The sequence below is a fragment of the Manacus vitellinus genome, unplaced genomic scaffold, assembly GCF_001715985.3.
Source record: "Manacus vitellinus isolate BGI_N305 unplaced genomic scaffold, ASM171598v3 scaffold_71_pilon, whole genome shotgun sequence".
Taxonomy (NCBI): Eukaryota; Metazoa; Chordata; class Aves; order Passeriformes; family Pipridae; genus Manacus; species Manacus vitellinus.
In genome coordinates this window covers 2,266,574-2,282,397 of record NW_021940761.1, presented here as the reverse complement: position 1 = coordinate 2,282,397, position 15,824 = coordinate 2,266,574, and the positions used below count along the sequence as shown (strand labels likewise).

Sequence of the window (15,824 nt, the reverse complement as noted above, 5' to 3'; positions counted from 1 at the left end):
CAGATCATCTGTCACACAACAGTTAGACCTGAGTGCCTCTCTGATAAACAGGGACAGGAAAAATCAGCACAAAGTGCTGACTACAGCCAAGTTTCCATCTGGAACTGGGGCCAAAATCCCAGGGAAAGGCAACGGAAGCCACACCGAGATTGCAGAACAAGGAGCCAAGTGATACTGCCATAGGTGCAGCTCAACCTGTGCCTGCAGGTGATTAGGGGATACACTCTAGTTACCCAAAAACCCCTAAGAACCTTTCCTCCCACCTTTTCATCCCAACCACATTCTCCATGAACATGGAGAGTACTTCCAAAACACTATGAAGCAATAGTTTCGCTTGCCCGAAAAGACTTTATTTTTTCCTTCTTTTTTTTAACTGAAAGACAGCTGGGAGTCCTCAGATTTCAATTAATGTCTAGGTACTTAGCCAATCAATCATCGAGTGCTATAAATTTCCTATATTTCTCATTAGTTACACTATTGCACAGCTTAAATCTAAACATACCTTTCCTGGAGCCTGTAAATTACGCTGCCTAAGACACAAGCGAGCACATCAGCCATCAGGAGGGGCATAAATGATGGGAGCCAGCCCATTGTACATGTGCTAAACTCAGCTGATTTACTCCTCACACGGGCTTTTTTCACACAAAAGTAGCACCAACAGCAGTGCCACCAGTGCACTCCATCTCGTGGAGTTTGCATATCTGACTTGAAACCAGTAATGACCTGTCTTTATTAACATTAACAAGTTTTATGCCCAAAATCCAATTTTCTATGGAAAAAAATATTTCTTCAGCATCTGTCAATAACGGCCTTTCATTAAGTGCAAACGGAGCTTGAAGAAAAACAAACCTTTGCCTACGTTTAAAATTGGTTTTTTTTTTACTCCGAAAGCCACTTTCAGCCTTTTCAAAAGATGAGACACCGCAGAAGGTACCTGACACAGCAGCATCTCGGGTGCTTTATGCTGAAATAACCCCCCCCAATATTTATTAACAAAACCATTCACATTCTAGTCTTAGCTTTATAATAATTCTTTATCCCGAATTAAAGCTCCCACAGGTGATAAACCAGCACTGCATGGAGGTTCCTGAGGGAACGCACTTGACACAGATGACTGAAACATGCTCTAAAAAACCTGCTTTCTGTTTCTATCTGTGTTAAGATTGCATCAAAAATCTAATTCCAAGTTTTGGAAGTTACAGGAAACTTTCAGTCAAGGGCTATAAATCAGCAGAAAAAAAAAATCAAGAGAAAAAAACCCCAAACAGGAAACAACTTAGCCACATCCCAGGAAAGAGCTGGGAACAACAACCTGCTTTAAAGACTGTGCTGTCCCAAAGCACCAGGTAGCATTAAAGCAACCATATAAAAACAGGACAATGAGCTTCCATATGTTCAAGGAATATTTTCATCCCCAGCAAAAGATTTGGGATGCCCAATGCCAACAGCTATCCCAGCCCAAAACTGCATCCAGATACAGTTTATATCCCTTAATCAGCACTTCAAAATACCCCAAACTGGTGGGGTTGCCCAGCCTTAATGACTGGCACCAAGTGAAGCTGCTCATTAAGGGACTCACTGTTTAAGACTGGTCAACAACAAGGCCAATCCCATCCGCTCTAAAAACTGGAATAAAATGAGTAGTTTACAGAAAAAAAATCACTTTGCATTGACTTTTGACAAAACTCATGTGACAGGATTGATGAAATGCTTCCTTCTAGGAGGGAAAAGGCAAAAGTTCCAGCTTTAATGAGCACGAGTTGCCTTCTGCAACACCAGGGACTTACCACTGGCAACAACCACATCAGATCAAACCTCCACTTCAAACGTCAATTATACATAATTAAAGAATCTCTACTTTACAGAGAATGAGGAAGAAAAAACCCCACGTATTCCAAAGGGTGGCAGCGCTGGAAGTTCTCTGGTGTAGGAATTCCGAAGACACAAGCCAACACTCACTCCTGCCTTACTCCAGACACCGCCCCCATCCATCCAGGAGGCTTTTACCCGAGGATACACAACACTAATCCCGGCCAGGCAAACGGCCCAGGCCATTTGCATACGGATTAGCTGGAAGGGAACGATTTGCAATGCATTTGGAAACGGCTTCTGAAGAGCCAGCTATGCTAATAATCAACTTTGATGTTGGAAATGGGTTTCTTACACAACAGAGAAGGTTACAAAAGGATTATGTTTGTTACACCAGTTTTAAGTGTTTGATAGCTCAGACAAAAGCATTTCTTTATTATAAGGGGGAAAAAGCACGATCTTCCCTTCAATAAATGTTCCTAAACACACCCAGAACAGACTGAAGTTACAGAAAGGGGATTTTCCCCCGTGTCTGTCTGCAGACAAAACACCTTCTGTGTTAGCCCTTAATCTTTCATTCACTAATATTAAACCAGCAAAGTCATTTTCTGCTAACAAATTTGAAGTGCAATCCACAAAAGACAGTGAAAGCCAATCACCAATGTATTGAGGATAATTAAAGAACTCAAACTTTAGACATTTCACGCTGCCCTCTGCATGTGAGACCTCGCTGGGGAAGCTGCACAGAACACAGTGTAAGGCAGCAGATGAGGTGTGAACACGCTCTAAGACCTGTCAGTTAAAAAATTAAGGAAAAAAAAAAGTCAGATTAAGTGATCAAACCAGAAGAGCGACAGAGACCTGCTGGCAAGGCAGACCCCCCCCCCAAAAAGCAGCACATGAGCCACAGGTCAGACAGACTGCTTAGGGACAAAACAGATGCAAAGAAGGAAAAGGCTGTTGCTGTAACAAAGCAAACATAAGCTGGCACTTTGAGGAGCTCCTGCTCTGCTGAAGCCCTTTTTGGCCCTTACCTAACTCTCAGTTCTAGCACAGCTGGTATTATTAGCCCTGCTTCTGCAGTTGCTAAAAGAATCCTCCAGCTAAGAGCTACCCCCACCGAGTAGTATTTAATTTTATTTATTTTTAAATCCTCCCACTGGGCCACACCCTCACACCCCAGCCCTGCTGGCAGCCGTGCTGTTCCCGTGTCACTCGCTGGGCCATCAGTTTGCTGTTCAGGTCACTTGGCTCCAAAAGAGCTGCAGAAATTGTCACTGCTCTTTTCAGCTTCTGTCACCAGCTCCTCCAGGAACTGCAGCGTGACAACACTTATTTATGACTTATTTCTATTCTGCTTCTTCTGTTTTCCCTGCTGAGAATAAGGCTCTGCACATGCAAGACAATCCAAGACTGGTCCACACCAGCACACAGAACTAAAATTTCATCTACAGGAGCAACACAGACCTGACTGACACATACATGATCAACGGGCATTTATCACATGATGAAGGACAAATTCATATGGTGGGACAATAACCAGATTCACATTGTAATCACAGTGCTGGGTGTATAAGTAGGTGAGGCAGAACACATCAGAAACAAAATCTCCAAGTTCACACCAGCTGGAGAAAAGGCAGAGATCTGAAACAACAAGGAATTTTCAGACTTTCTCCTTCTTCCAGAAGTTTTCACTTCTGTTTCTGTTGTTAATGGAAAACAACTCCTACTTGCTTGCCAGGCACCCCATGAATGTGCTTTTAATGTTTTAGCTCTCAAACACAACAGACACGAGCCTATCAAATACACTGATTCTGCCTCTCCCTCTCAGGTCTATTACCAAAAAAACCCCAACAACTGACCCCCAAACAACCATTGTGTTTCCTGCCCTGGAGTTTCACTTATAGTTTGTATTAAAGAACACAAACTGGACCGATTCTGAATCATCAGTACAGGAAACCTTAACTCTTTCACATTTAGATGAGATGTATCAATGTTCTTGTTTCCTTTTAGTGAAGAATCTGTATGGTGAATTTGGTCTTGCAATTATTGTACTCTTCAAAAAATTTAACAGCTGTCACCCACTCTGCTCCAGGTTTCAATAATGTGCCTTACTGCATACACTTAATATTAAGACTTAAAGGAAGTCTCATAAAATTACTCCTATAAAATTTAAAAGTCACATGAAAAGTTTTGCAGAGGTTACTGTTTCCTACAAGTCACCTAGTCAATGACACACCACAAGTAAAAACTAAACCTCTCTGGAACTTTTATTAGTATTACATCATTTAACTCCTCTGTGCTAATTACAGCCCTTCTTAAATGCCACACATTGGACTATAGCTCCTCATCCCACCATTAATTCCAAGAATGAGAAAAACAGATGCAGACAAGTCATTGGAAGATCTCTTTCTTTTCTTTCTTCCACATGCTTCTGAATCTGGGTGCAGGGTTGGAGAAACCTGATGGAGCAGCACAAGTCTAAAAAGTTCCCAAAGCCTATTAAGTTGCTACAATTTTCACAAAAACTGGCAAAAAGGTGAAGTCTATGCGAGTCCCACCAAAAACATGGCTTTAACATCAAACAGCTGCCAAGCACGAGGGAAAACACACTGAGACCTTGTAAGTCCCCAGGCACAACAGAAAAACATCTTAAACGCTAATTACAAAGTGTGACATTCAGTTAGTTAATCAGAAACCATAAATCCAAGGATTTGGATTCATCTTGCAGGCCAGAGATGAATGAAGGCTTCTTCACGCTCCTGCTTCTCCAGGCACTGCTCAGTTTTTAAAGCCCCTTTCGTGCCCTTCTGCATTACATAAATTTCAGATATCGAATAGTTTCACCTGCTAATTAACACAAAGCCTTCCTAGGACCATGTGAAGCCTGACTGATGACACCAGAGCTGGTGAACGTGTCATTTACGGGTACGGAGCCGAGAGGGGGACTGGAAACCAGCCCGTGTGGGGAGGTAAGTCCGGGCGAACAAACACTGCTGAAAAAGCCGCTGGAGCGAAATTCGTGTTTCCAAACTAAATCATCTCATTTATTAATGGCACAAAGAGTTGCAGGCAGGGCGAAGTTTCCCGCTGGAGTAGGCTCAGGACAAAGCACCCGCACAGCAGCAGACGGCACAGAACAAGGCGGGGCGGGCGGGTGCGTTTCCACATTCCCGTCGGGATTTTTCCAGCACATATTTCACCAGCGAAGGTTGGAATGCTCCGGGTCGGTCACGCCGGGGCTCCGGCGCTCCCTGGCGGCCGCTCCCGGGATCCAAATTCCAACGTGAACCGGAATTAACGTTAAATTCCAGCGCTCCTTTAGGCGCCGACGGGGCCTCGAATTGAACCGGGGCTTAAAACCGGAGCTTAAAACCGGGGCTTAAAACCAGCGGGGGCTCGAACCGAACGCGGGCCCAGCGCTTGTGGCTCCCGGCTAAGCCTCAACACCCAGGGGAAAAACTACATCCCTCCTGTCTCTTTCTTACTAAAAATAACCCCAAACAAACAATAAACAAACCACAGAAGAGGAAAGCACGACTGTTTGGACTCAAGCCCCCCAGCTCGTGTTTTCCCGGTGGTTTTGCCGCACGGAGGCTGTCCCTGTGTCAGCAGCTGCTCCAGCCCAGCCCTGAGCCCCGGCACATCACTCCAGATGCTGCACCAAACCCAAATCCGAGGAATTCCAGGAGCCAAAGGAGGTTCTCCCCAGCTCTGCCCCTCACTGGGGTCCCCCCAAGCCACAGCCTCCCGCCCGCTGAGCGGAGAATCCCCCAGACCACATCCAGGGCCTGAGCGAATGTTGCCTCTTCCCAAAACAGCCGTCAGGATGGACCGAGACTTTATTTGCTTCCCATTAGGCTGATTAACATTTCCTAATGAAAACACATCTATAAAAGCTGACTTGATGATGCTGACGGCAAGTGACAGCCCTTCCCTGCGCTCCGGCTGTACCAGGATCCATTTGTCAGCTCCCATCCCCTAATGGAGAATCGGTACCTCAAGGTTCCCCTTTCAGACACCTTTGTCCATCACCACATTAGAAATGTTATTTGCACTTGGAAATAGAATATTGCTGGTAAATTTTTACACAGAGTAGAACATTCCTTAAAAACCTTAGTTAATTTGCAAGTAAAGCATCCAAAAATAATTAAGGTAGCACAGCACCAGAGCTAACGGCATTGTGAGGCACCTGCCACCACACACCTGCAACTCCTGCCTCAATATTCACTATTTTATTGCTATTTTGGGCAGTTTTATTTCAAAATCTGTGTGTTACAACCAGCCACACAAAGTAAAACTTCCTTGGCTGGACTCAACTCTGAATCAAAGTTAGACCCAAACCCTTTTGTTTCACACCCCCCAATGCCAAGCCATGCTGATGGTAAAATTTTATCCTCTAAATGTTTGAAGGCCTGCTTCTCTGTGAAGTCAGAGAATCACAGAGCACACAGTTAAATGGGTCAGAGAAAATCTCAACATGAAGCAGGGAGGGATGAGTAATTATGGATACATGATGAACAGAAATAAAAGCAATTCTCATGCATTAATGGTACATCAAGCTAATTCAAGAAGGCTAAAATCATTAAAAAGGCATCCTGGGGCAGTACACAGTCATTACAATACTGTGCTGACAAGAAATATTAAAATAATCATTTCCAATGGCATTGATAAAATCCATTCTGATAAGCAGGGGGAAAAAAATCCACTAATTCTTAATTGGGAAATCTGAAGAAAAACGGATCTTATTGGCATTTATCTTCCTTTTTTTAAACACATTTTCCCCGTTCAACAACTATAAACACCACAAACTAAATAAGAATTTATTCTCTTCCATGCCTGGGTTCCACTGGAACCTGGAATTTTTCTTTTTCATTTCAGCCTGAAATTCAGGACCTGCTCATGCAGCTGCAAATTCCAACAGTATCTGATATTAGACCCAAGTGGGACAAGGCTGAAACACCCTCTAAAATGGTCAAAATCCTGTTTCACTTCAGCAGCATTCATCGGACTCTACAATCTTGGAGGTCTTTTCCAATCCAAGTGATTCTATGATTCTGTCTCTGCTACAATCAATACTGAGCTTATCAGCTGTAATGGAGCATTGGGAACGATTTATTTGGATTTAACTCAAGAATAAAGTAGCATTTTCATGCTAACAATAATCATTCAAGTTAAATTATTTTACCACTCAGCTGTGGGGAAAACAGGAAGTTGAGTTATAAAGACAAGAATCATAACAGACGACCATGAACAGTTCAGTGGCTGCTTGCAGGGGAAAAAATTAGTGTTTTAATTTCTAACGTGTGTGCAATGAAGGAGTAAAAGGCCCTTCAATGCCATTTCCAATTCCATCCTCTGAAAGGTAGGTCTGCATCACAGCAAGGAACAGCACAAACAGGAAAAGAACCTACATTTTAGAAAGAGCTTGTAAAACAGCCTAAACTAGGAACTGGTGTCACAGTCCACTGTGTGCTAAAAAAAAAAGCCTCTGGGCTGGTAACAGGGTTTGGACAACGGCAGTGCACAGCCAGTTTCAGATTTACCAACTCAGGGCTCCTGAGAAACAGAATGGGGAGGAATAACAGTGTGCACTCAGAACATAAATTCTGTCGTAAATCAGAGGTGATGGAAAACACTGCACAGAGTTCAACTTGATTTAAAAAACATCAAATGGGAGTCACTGAGTGCAAAATAAGAGCACTAAAGGTAATGTGACTAAACCAAACCCAACCTGCCTATTGCAGCCTTATTCTAAACATTCAAAGGAACTGAAGTGTTCCACAAAGTTACAAGCCACCAAAAGCTGAGGGACCTTGGGCAACATACTGAAATACCCTCACAGACCCACCAAAGAAACACCTGGAGGATATAATCATCAAGCATCACCTACCCTGGAGTACAATAAACACTGATTAAATCCTACACCTAAATCCTATCCAGCCGGGAGAAAAGTCTAAACATAATTTCAATACACAGAAGACATCTTAATAGGTGTAGTAGCTCCACGTCTTGCAAACAGCTACTAAGTTGTCAACATCTCTTTTTCCTGAGTTACACAGTAAAAAAACCCCACCTGTCTTATCCATTCAGCTGTTAATGAAATGCAATAATTGCCTGTACCCCTCCCAAGCTTGCTGAAAAATTCAGATAATTCAGGAAGGCTCTGGCCCCGACTTACAGTTTCCTCAAAATAACAGGAATTGCTTAAGAACACACTATGTGAAGACCCCTACTTGGCCTACCCCTCCTCCCATTGTCCCTTCTTTTCCTAGTTCATTGACAATATTTACATCAAGAAGGGTTTTTTTCAGGTCACATCACAGAACCACAGAGTGGTTTGGAAGGACCTCAAAGTTCATCCCATTCCACCCCTTGCCACGGGCGGGGACACCTTCCACTAGACCAGGCTGCTCAACTCTGAAGTTCCACAAACCAAGTGTCATTTAATCAAGTGCTCCCTATTAGCAGCTTGCACTGCTCATTCACACCCCCTCATTTAATGGGGTTAAGAAGTTGCTTTGTTTGCTGCTGAAATAACCAGCAAAAATTCTCAGGAATTGGATCCGGTCCCAGACATGTCTGGCAAGTGTAACCCATTTATACAGAAGCATTTCTAATCCTATTAGTTGGCCAATATTAAAGATCTGGTTGCCCGCCATGTAGGTAAAACAAAACCTTGATATTTCTTAAACACATGAGCTCTGTCAATTCTTTCTACTTACTACTAAATTTAGTAGAGAGACAAATAAGCCCCCTGGAAGCTTACAAGTTTATCCCACTAGCTTTGTGCCAAGAGACTTCTCTCAAAGGGTCCCTGAGAAAGAAAAAAAAAAAAAAAGAGGAGCAGACAGCAGAAAGAGCCACAAACACCACGACTTGGAATATGTAATTAAAAATCTAACTATAGCTAGCGCTCCAAAATAAATGTGTTAACAACAAAAACCCCTAATGGCTGTTGGAAACTCCTAATCAATACAGAAAATCTAGGCAGTGAAAACAGTAATTTTTGCAACTAGTTCAAGAGAAAACAGGGAGCAAAGCACAAAGATGCAGCTTGAAATCTGATCAAAAGGACAAGTAAAAACATCTTATTTGGAATTAAACTACTGCAGTGCACATCAGAATTTTCCATGTAAAATCAGGATGATTTGCTTTTTTCTGTTCCCCATGCAAAAATTACGATGATTTGCTATTTCCCCCCACGCAGACAGTAGGATGTTTTGCCTTTTTATTCCATGTAACAATATGAAATTTTTGCCTTTCTATTTGAGAGGCCTTTGTACACACCTCTGCTGGATGCTGAGGGGAAAGTGCCTCACACAACCCCAGACAGCGCAGGAATCTGCAATGAACAGCTGACACCAAACCAACCCACAGAACTAAGGAGCTCTGAGAAACATTTACACTTAATTAAGAAGGTTTTCAGACACAGCCAAACTGCTGTGATGAGGGGCTGACCCGTTCAGCCACCAGAGGAGCGCAGTGAGAGGAAAGCCGGCAAAGCCTCCTGGTGGAAATTCCACTAGAGGGGGCACAGAGCCCATCTCATGCAGCCACGCTCCAACCTGAGGATCAGGGAATCACACAACACCCCGAGTTGGGAGGGGCCCACAAGGATCATCAAAGCCCCCACACAAGGCTCTCATGGAATCACATGATAAATAAAGCACAGTTTGGGTTGGAAGGGACCTTAAAGCTCATCTCATACCACCACATTCCACTAGCCCAGGTTGCTCCAAGCCCCATCCAACCTGGCCTTGGACACTTCCAGGGATCCAGGGGCAGCCACAGCTTCTCTGGGCAACCTGTGCCAGGGCCTCCCCACCCTCCCAGGGAAGGATTTCTTCCCAATTTCCAATCTACCTTCTCGTCAGTTCAAAGCCAGCTATCTACCTCTCAACTTCTAACACTCCATGAATACCACGGTACTCAAATTTTCAACTTTTCAATTACTCTGCACAAAGAGCTTCTCCACAAGCACTAAATCAAATCAAAGAAAACTTTGCTAAAATAAAGCAAGTGCCGAAGAAAACTGAAAATTAAATAAAAGTTAAAAACAGACGCTTAAGACTAAAGGTGCTGGTAGGGAAAACATCAGCGTCAGTGTGCTGCGCTCAGCACGAGGAGCCTTCCACTCCAGATAATGTAACAAAGTCCCTAAAAATAAGCATTTAAACATTACTGAACGCTTGGCAAACAGGGCAATACCTGAGCTATCAGACACAGGTGGTTATTTAAAGACTGAGTGATATACTGGGTGAAAAAGGTCTCGTGTACCGTCATGGAAGACTCTCTCCACGTTGAGCCCGTACGTGGCACAGGTCTCGTAGTAGGTGCATCTCTTGAGGTCATTTGACAACTTCCTGGCTCTGGCATCATCGATGACCCGGGGGTTAGTGGAGCTTATGGCATCTGCAGCAACAGCAGGGAAAAACAGGGATTAAATATCATCTGAAAACATCTTCTTGTCAGTCGGAGTCACAGAATTGTTAAGGTTGGAAAAGACCTTTAAGTTCATCAAGTCCAACCATCAGCCCAGCACCACCACCACGTTCACCACTAAACCACGTCCCCCAAGTGCCACACTCACATGCTTTTGGAACACTTCCAGGGACAGTGACTCCACTACTGCTCTGGGGAGCCCCTTCCAACGCTTTACAACCCCTTCCATAAAGAAATTTCCCCTGATGTCCAATCTAAACCTCCCCTGGCACAGCATGAGGCTGTTTCCTCTTATAATGACCAGCACCCCAAACAACCAATTTAAGTACAAACCATGAGAATTTCAGAATTTTTAGAGATGCCAGGGGTTCACATCACTAATGTTACACCTCCTTACTAAAATCACCAGCACGCCGATTCCAAAAACCAGGGGAAAAACCTCCAATGCTTTTTGTTTACCTTAAATACATATATTTAGGTCAGCAGTTGCAAAAAAGTACACAGGCACAGGAAATAACATGAGATCTGATGTAAAATGTACCTAGCAAAACAAGTGGGTGATTACTACAAACATGTCAAATGATTTTCAGGCCTCCTGTATCAGTTCCTAACAAGTAACTAGTGTGTGAAGCACAAAACATGATATGCTTTTAAGAAACAGAACATTTTCAGGAGAGGCAATTAAAAATGTGTTGATGTATTACAATTAAAATAAAAATAGATACAGCTATTGAAGTTGCCCCATCCCTGGAAGTGTCCAAGGCCAGGATGGACAGGGCTTGGAGCAACCTGGGCTAGTGGAAGGTGTCCCTGCCCATGGCAGGGAATGGAATAAGATGGGCTTTAAGGTCTTGCCAACCCAAACTATTCTGGGACTCTATGACAGGCACCAATTTCAACATTTACAGCTGCCCCAAAAGCTGTCCTAAAACTCTGCTCCTAAGCATGAAGTCAGTGCCTATTGCAAGGCTGGATTTGCGGCTCGGTCCTGGGCATGACAGGACCCTCCCTCAGCTGATGTTATTATTACCTTCTCATCAGATCCACTGAACACCAATACAGCAGTTATTTGGAAAAATAACAGACGCTTTTTTTTTTTTTTCAGCAGAGGGCGCTGAAAACATTTAACCAGAAAGGAATTGATAAGGAACACCGGGGCTTGGAAAAGTTTGCCTTATTGTTCTGGTCAGGCTGTGGCACTGAGCTGGCTTCAGAAGTCAGGGGAGAACATCTGAAAGCATCAGGCAAGTGCCACCATTTGGAAGAGATTTCATCTCATGTCTCATTTCAAGAATACCAGTCAAAACCAAGGAGTCCAGGCTGGAAGGGGCTTGGAGCAATCTGGGATAGTGGAAGGTGTCCCTGCCCATGGCAGGGGGTTGGGATGAGATTATCTTTAAGATCCCCTCCAACCCAAACCATTCTGTAACTCTGTGATATCAAATAAGTATATTTCAAATGTATTTTAACAGGTGTATTTATGTATTTCATATGTTGCATTGCACTGCACTGTTTGACTGTCAAGTATAGCCAAAAAGCTGTATTTTTATCCTGATGTTTGCTCTCAGAATTAGCAGTATTTCTATCTTTAGCCACATTTTTAAAAATCCCCTTTGCATCAGTGCTGCAACAGAAAGTGAACTTTGAAAAAAAACCAAATTCCTTCCTGGTAATAACGGGAAGGAGATGGGGAACCATACCCCAAAGAGTCAGCAGGGCACAAAGAAAAACAGCTCAGAGAAACGTTTCCCCTTCGCCTTTCCAGCTCCAGCTCCACGCCGACAGCGCGGCCCTTCCAAGCAGCTCCTTTCTGCTTTTTGGTGTGGGTTCTGCTGCCCTAAGGCTTTTTTTGTGTCCCTACTTCCCCTTTCACTTCTCATCATCTGTTTCCACCCTGCAGCTGGGTTGTGATTGCTCCCTCCAGGCTGTCACCGCTCCGTGGGAGGCAGAGCGAGGCAAAGTGCTCCCTGACCACAGGGCTGACAAAAAACAGGCTGAGAAAGCAGCAAAAAGCTTCCACACAACCAAACCAACTGGCACAGACCAAAGAGGAAGATGGCCAAAACTGAACCTACCAGAACAACTCCTGACACTTGTGTTCTCCCTCTAACACGGGAAAGTGGTGAAATAGTAAGGGATGCACTGGCAAAGCAAGGCAGGGAATATCCAAAAGACAACTCAAATGCCAAAGACACTGAAAGATTGTAAGTACCATTCCCTTGCCAGATTTCCCTGTAGGACAGCTGTGATTAGCTGCTGCTCCAGAAAGAATTTTGGAAAAACTGGGGGGGGCCTGTCTCAGGTGGCAAAAAACTGCATTTCTGTTTGATACACAGAGGCCTCCTGGAGGCACTGCATGGGGACATGGTTCAGTTCTGCTTCCCAACGTGCTGCTGGAGGTTTTCCACCCCTGATCCGTTTGCCTCTTAGCAATGGCAAGGTGTTGAACACTTCTAGACTGCCAAGCACTTGGAAACTGGACTTTAGACCTTCGTTACACAACTGATGCACCAAATTCAACGTGAGCATGTCCCTGCCAAGCAAGAAAACCACCGTGACCAGCAAGCACTGAAAATACTATTTAAAAATCTCCTTGTAAGTCATAACATCCTGGAATAGCTTGGGTTGGAAGGGATCTCAAAGCTCATCCCATTCCATCCCCTGCCATGGGCAGGGACACCTTCCACTAGCCCAGGTTGCTCCAAGCCCCATCCAACCTGACCTTGGACACTTCCAGGGATCCAGGGGCAGCCACAGCTTCTCTGGGCAACCTGTGCCAGGGCCTCCCCACCCTCCCAGGGAAGAATTCCTTCCATATCCTCCCTCTTTCATCCCTGCTGGAGCCCCACACCCCCTCTCCCAGAGTGCAGCCAGGACTTTTGTCTCCCACCTCAAACCACTCCTCACAACGCCCCGACCCTGCTGCAAAGGGGAAAGGACAGGACGTGGCTTTGCCAGCCTGGAACAGTCCCTGTGGTCAGAAAAGCAGCCCTGGGAATGAAGCCTGCCCTTACCCTGTGTTCCCACCAGGACCATGGGGATCTCACTAGTGTTGCGATAGTTGGCCATCCGGCTGTAGTAGTGGTACACGGTCTGGAAGCTGACTTCATCCTCCAGGCTGAAGACAAAGATAACAGCATCCACCCACATGGCAAACTGCAGGAGGAAACCAGAGAGGGCAGACTGTGAGAACAGCAGCACAGAGGGGAAAAGAGAAAAAAAGAAAAGGAGAAACATTCTTACCTTCCTTGGTGGGAAATACACAGCAGAGAAACTTAGTGACAATAACCAAAGCCTTAAAAGTGGCATCAGCTTCTAAAATGATGAATGTCCTCACTCTGCAGGGAATGGGGGTCTGGGAGGCACCAAATTTTTCCCCACACTCACAACGGCATCCCTTCCTCACTGGGGTCTGATACTACAAGCTCAACTACTATCAGTGCACGTTGGGTCTGATCCCCAGAAAACATGGCAGGCCCAGATTTCCGAACCTGTGCATTTTGCATGTGTAACACTTATGTCCAGGCACGTGACTTAGTGTGGTATTCCCCCCCTGGGATTTCCATGCATGCATGCTCATGTTGCCAGGACGAGCTTTGCTAGGAATTCTCACATCTCGAGCAGTACCCAAACCCAGTAATTTGAGATTTCCAGTCCCTCACTCTACACTCTCCATTGAGCCAACAGCACCGAATGCCTCATTCTGCTTTCAGAGGAAGAGCAGCAGCAGCCTGCTAAGAGACATGCAGGTGCACAGGCCAAGGCAAGGTGCCCTCAGGTGACCATGCAAGTGGGAAGGTTTCAGCTCACAAGTAATAAGAAAGAAATAAGACTGTTTAAAGACATTTAACTTAACAGTGAACACACACAGGACATCAAGAAAAGACTGAAGTTAAGCTTACCTCACTGCCTTTATTTTTGCCTAAGTGACTCCATTCCTACCCAAATTTAGAGCAATGGAAAGAAGCTTCAGCCATGGGCATTTTCATGCTCTTTGTGTCATTACTATGTGTCAGGGACACTGGGGGGATGCTGAACAGAAAGGGCTGCAAGGAGGTTCACTGGGGAAAGGTTCTGCATATTCAGGACTGTCTTTGTATGGACACCAAACACCACCTTGTCTGTTATGGTGTAAAAATAGCCAGAAACGGTTTGAGGTTTTCAAGACAGTCAGGAAGCCAATGTTCCAGGGGGTAAGGACAGGACTGGTGACACACAGCACAGTTACTGCCAGGATAAGGTCAACCACCACACTGGGAAATCTGAACTGTTCAACCCAGAAGATGTAACCAGAGGAACTGGAGACAGCAGCGTTACTGTGGGTTTGGGTCTCACTATAAATAGTTTTCTCTGGTTGGACTCAGCACTATCATGCCAAGAACTCCTCCCTACAACTACAATATCCTTAAAGTCTCCCTAATCCTTCTGAGTATTTGCTCAGTGTGTAGCAGCAGCCTTCTAATGAAGATCATTTTAAAACATCCACAGATTTATACAATGCAGTTCCTCCAGACACAGAATATTTCCAGTAATTTCTTATTTCTCTTTTTATGTTGAAATAAAGCTTCATCTTTGTCGATATCAGACCTGTGGTACTAAAAACCCAAGGAATTTTGGGAAACACACGAGGTCTGGAAATGCTGGATGTCTTATCCACAGCACTGTGCAGGGAATGGCTTGAAATAAGGGTAGGTCAGCTGCTGTAACACAAATCCATCCTCAGAGTTAGGACTATGTGTGAGCAGAGCTGGTAGCTCAAGGAAAGCTCAAAACCAAATTATATAAAAAAAAAAATCTTTACATTTCAAGAAAATAGCATGCAACAGCCTGTTATAGGTCGGTTACTATGTTAATTGGGTTTTACAACAGGAAATGGAATTATTTTCATCTTTGAGCAATTTTATCTTAGACAAAGAAAAGAGAGATCATAGACCCACGAAGCGAGTCTTCAGGGGAGTTTGTTTTCTGTCCCTTCCTGGCAAAAAGAAGGGGAAAGCAACCTGGGGAAGTCTCCCTGGCCCAGTGCCAGGAACAGCACAGTTCAGTTCCTTATTACATACTTACCTACTTACATTTTTATTATAATATAAACTTATCCTCCTTAGGAAGTCGTAACTCTATCCCAATTATTCATGAACCCAGAAATGAACTTTTCATTCCAGGAATTAATAAAACCATTGAAGACTTTCAATACACGTGAGACCTGAGATTATACCCAAAAACTCCAAAGGGGATTTACCTGTGAAACCCATGTGTTGAAAGGTGAAACAGCACTTAAGGTGACACCTTAGACCCCTCCATCCTTATGACTTGCTGAAGAACAAATCTGAGCCATAGAAGAACCACAGAATGGTTTGGGTTGGAAGGGACTTTAAAGTTCATCCTGTTCCACCCCCTGCCATGGGCAGGGACACCTTCCATCAGACAATAGTAATTAAACCCCCAAGTTTACCTCACTCAGACCAAAAGCACACCCCATGCCTGTTCATTAGTCTGCACTTAGCTGAGACAAACTCTGAAAACCCAGTTCTCTGGGCAGAAAAACATTTCCCATTGCTGTGTGTACCTTA

At 44.3% G+C, this 15,824-nt stretch overlaps 1 protein-coding gene across 4 annotated transcripts in view; it reads right to left on the bottom strand.

Moving 5' to 3' along the window:
• AGAP1 (ArfGAP with GTPase domain, ankyrin repeat and PH domain 1) overlaps positions 1 to 15,824 on the bottom strand; it is a 280,544-nt gene that overhangs the window by 173,454 nt on the left and 91,266 nt on the right. For all 4 annotated transcript variants that reach the window (XM_018084483.3, XM_029964414.1, XM_029964416.1 and 1 more), the window contains 2 exons: positions 13,269 to 13,410; positions 10,090 to 10,224 (listed from right to left, as the gene is read on the bottom strand). In XM_018084483.3, the coding sequence (XP_017939972.1) occupies positions 10,090 to 10,224; positions 13,269 to 13,410 (277 nt within the window). The remainder of the gene's footprint in view (positions 1 to 10,089; positions 10,225 to 13,268; positions 13,411 to 15,824) is intronic.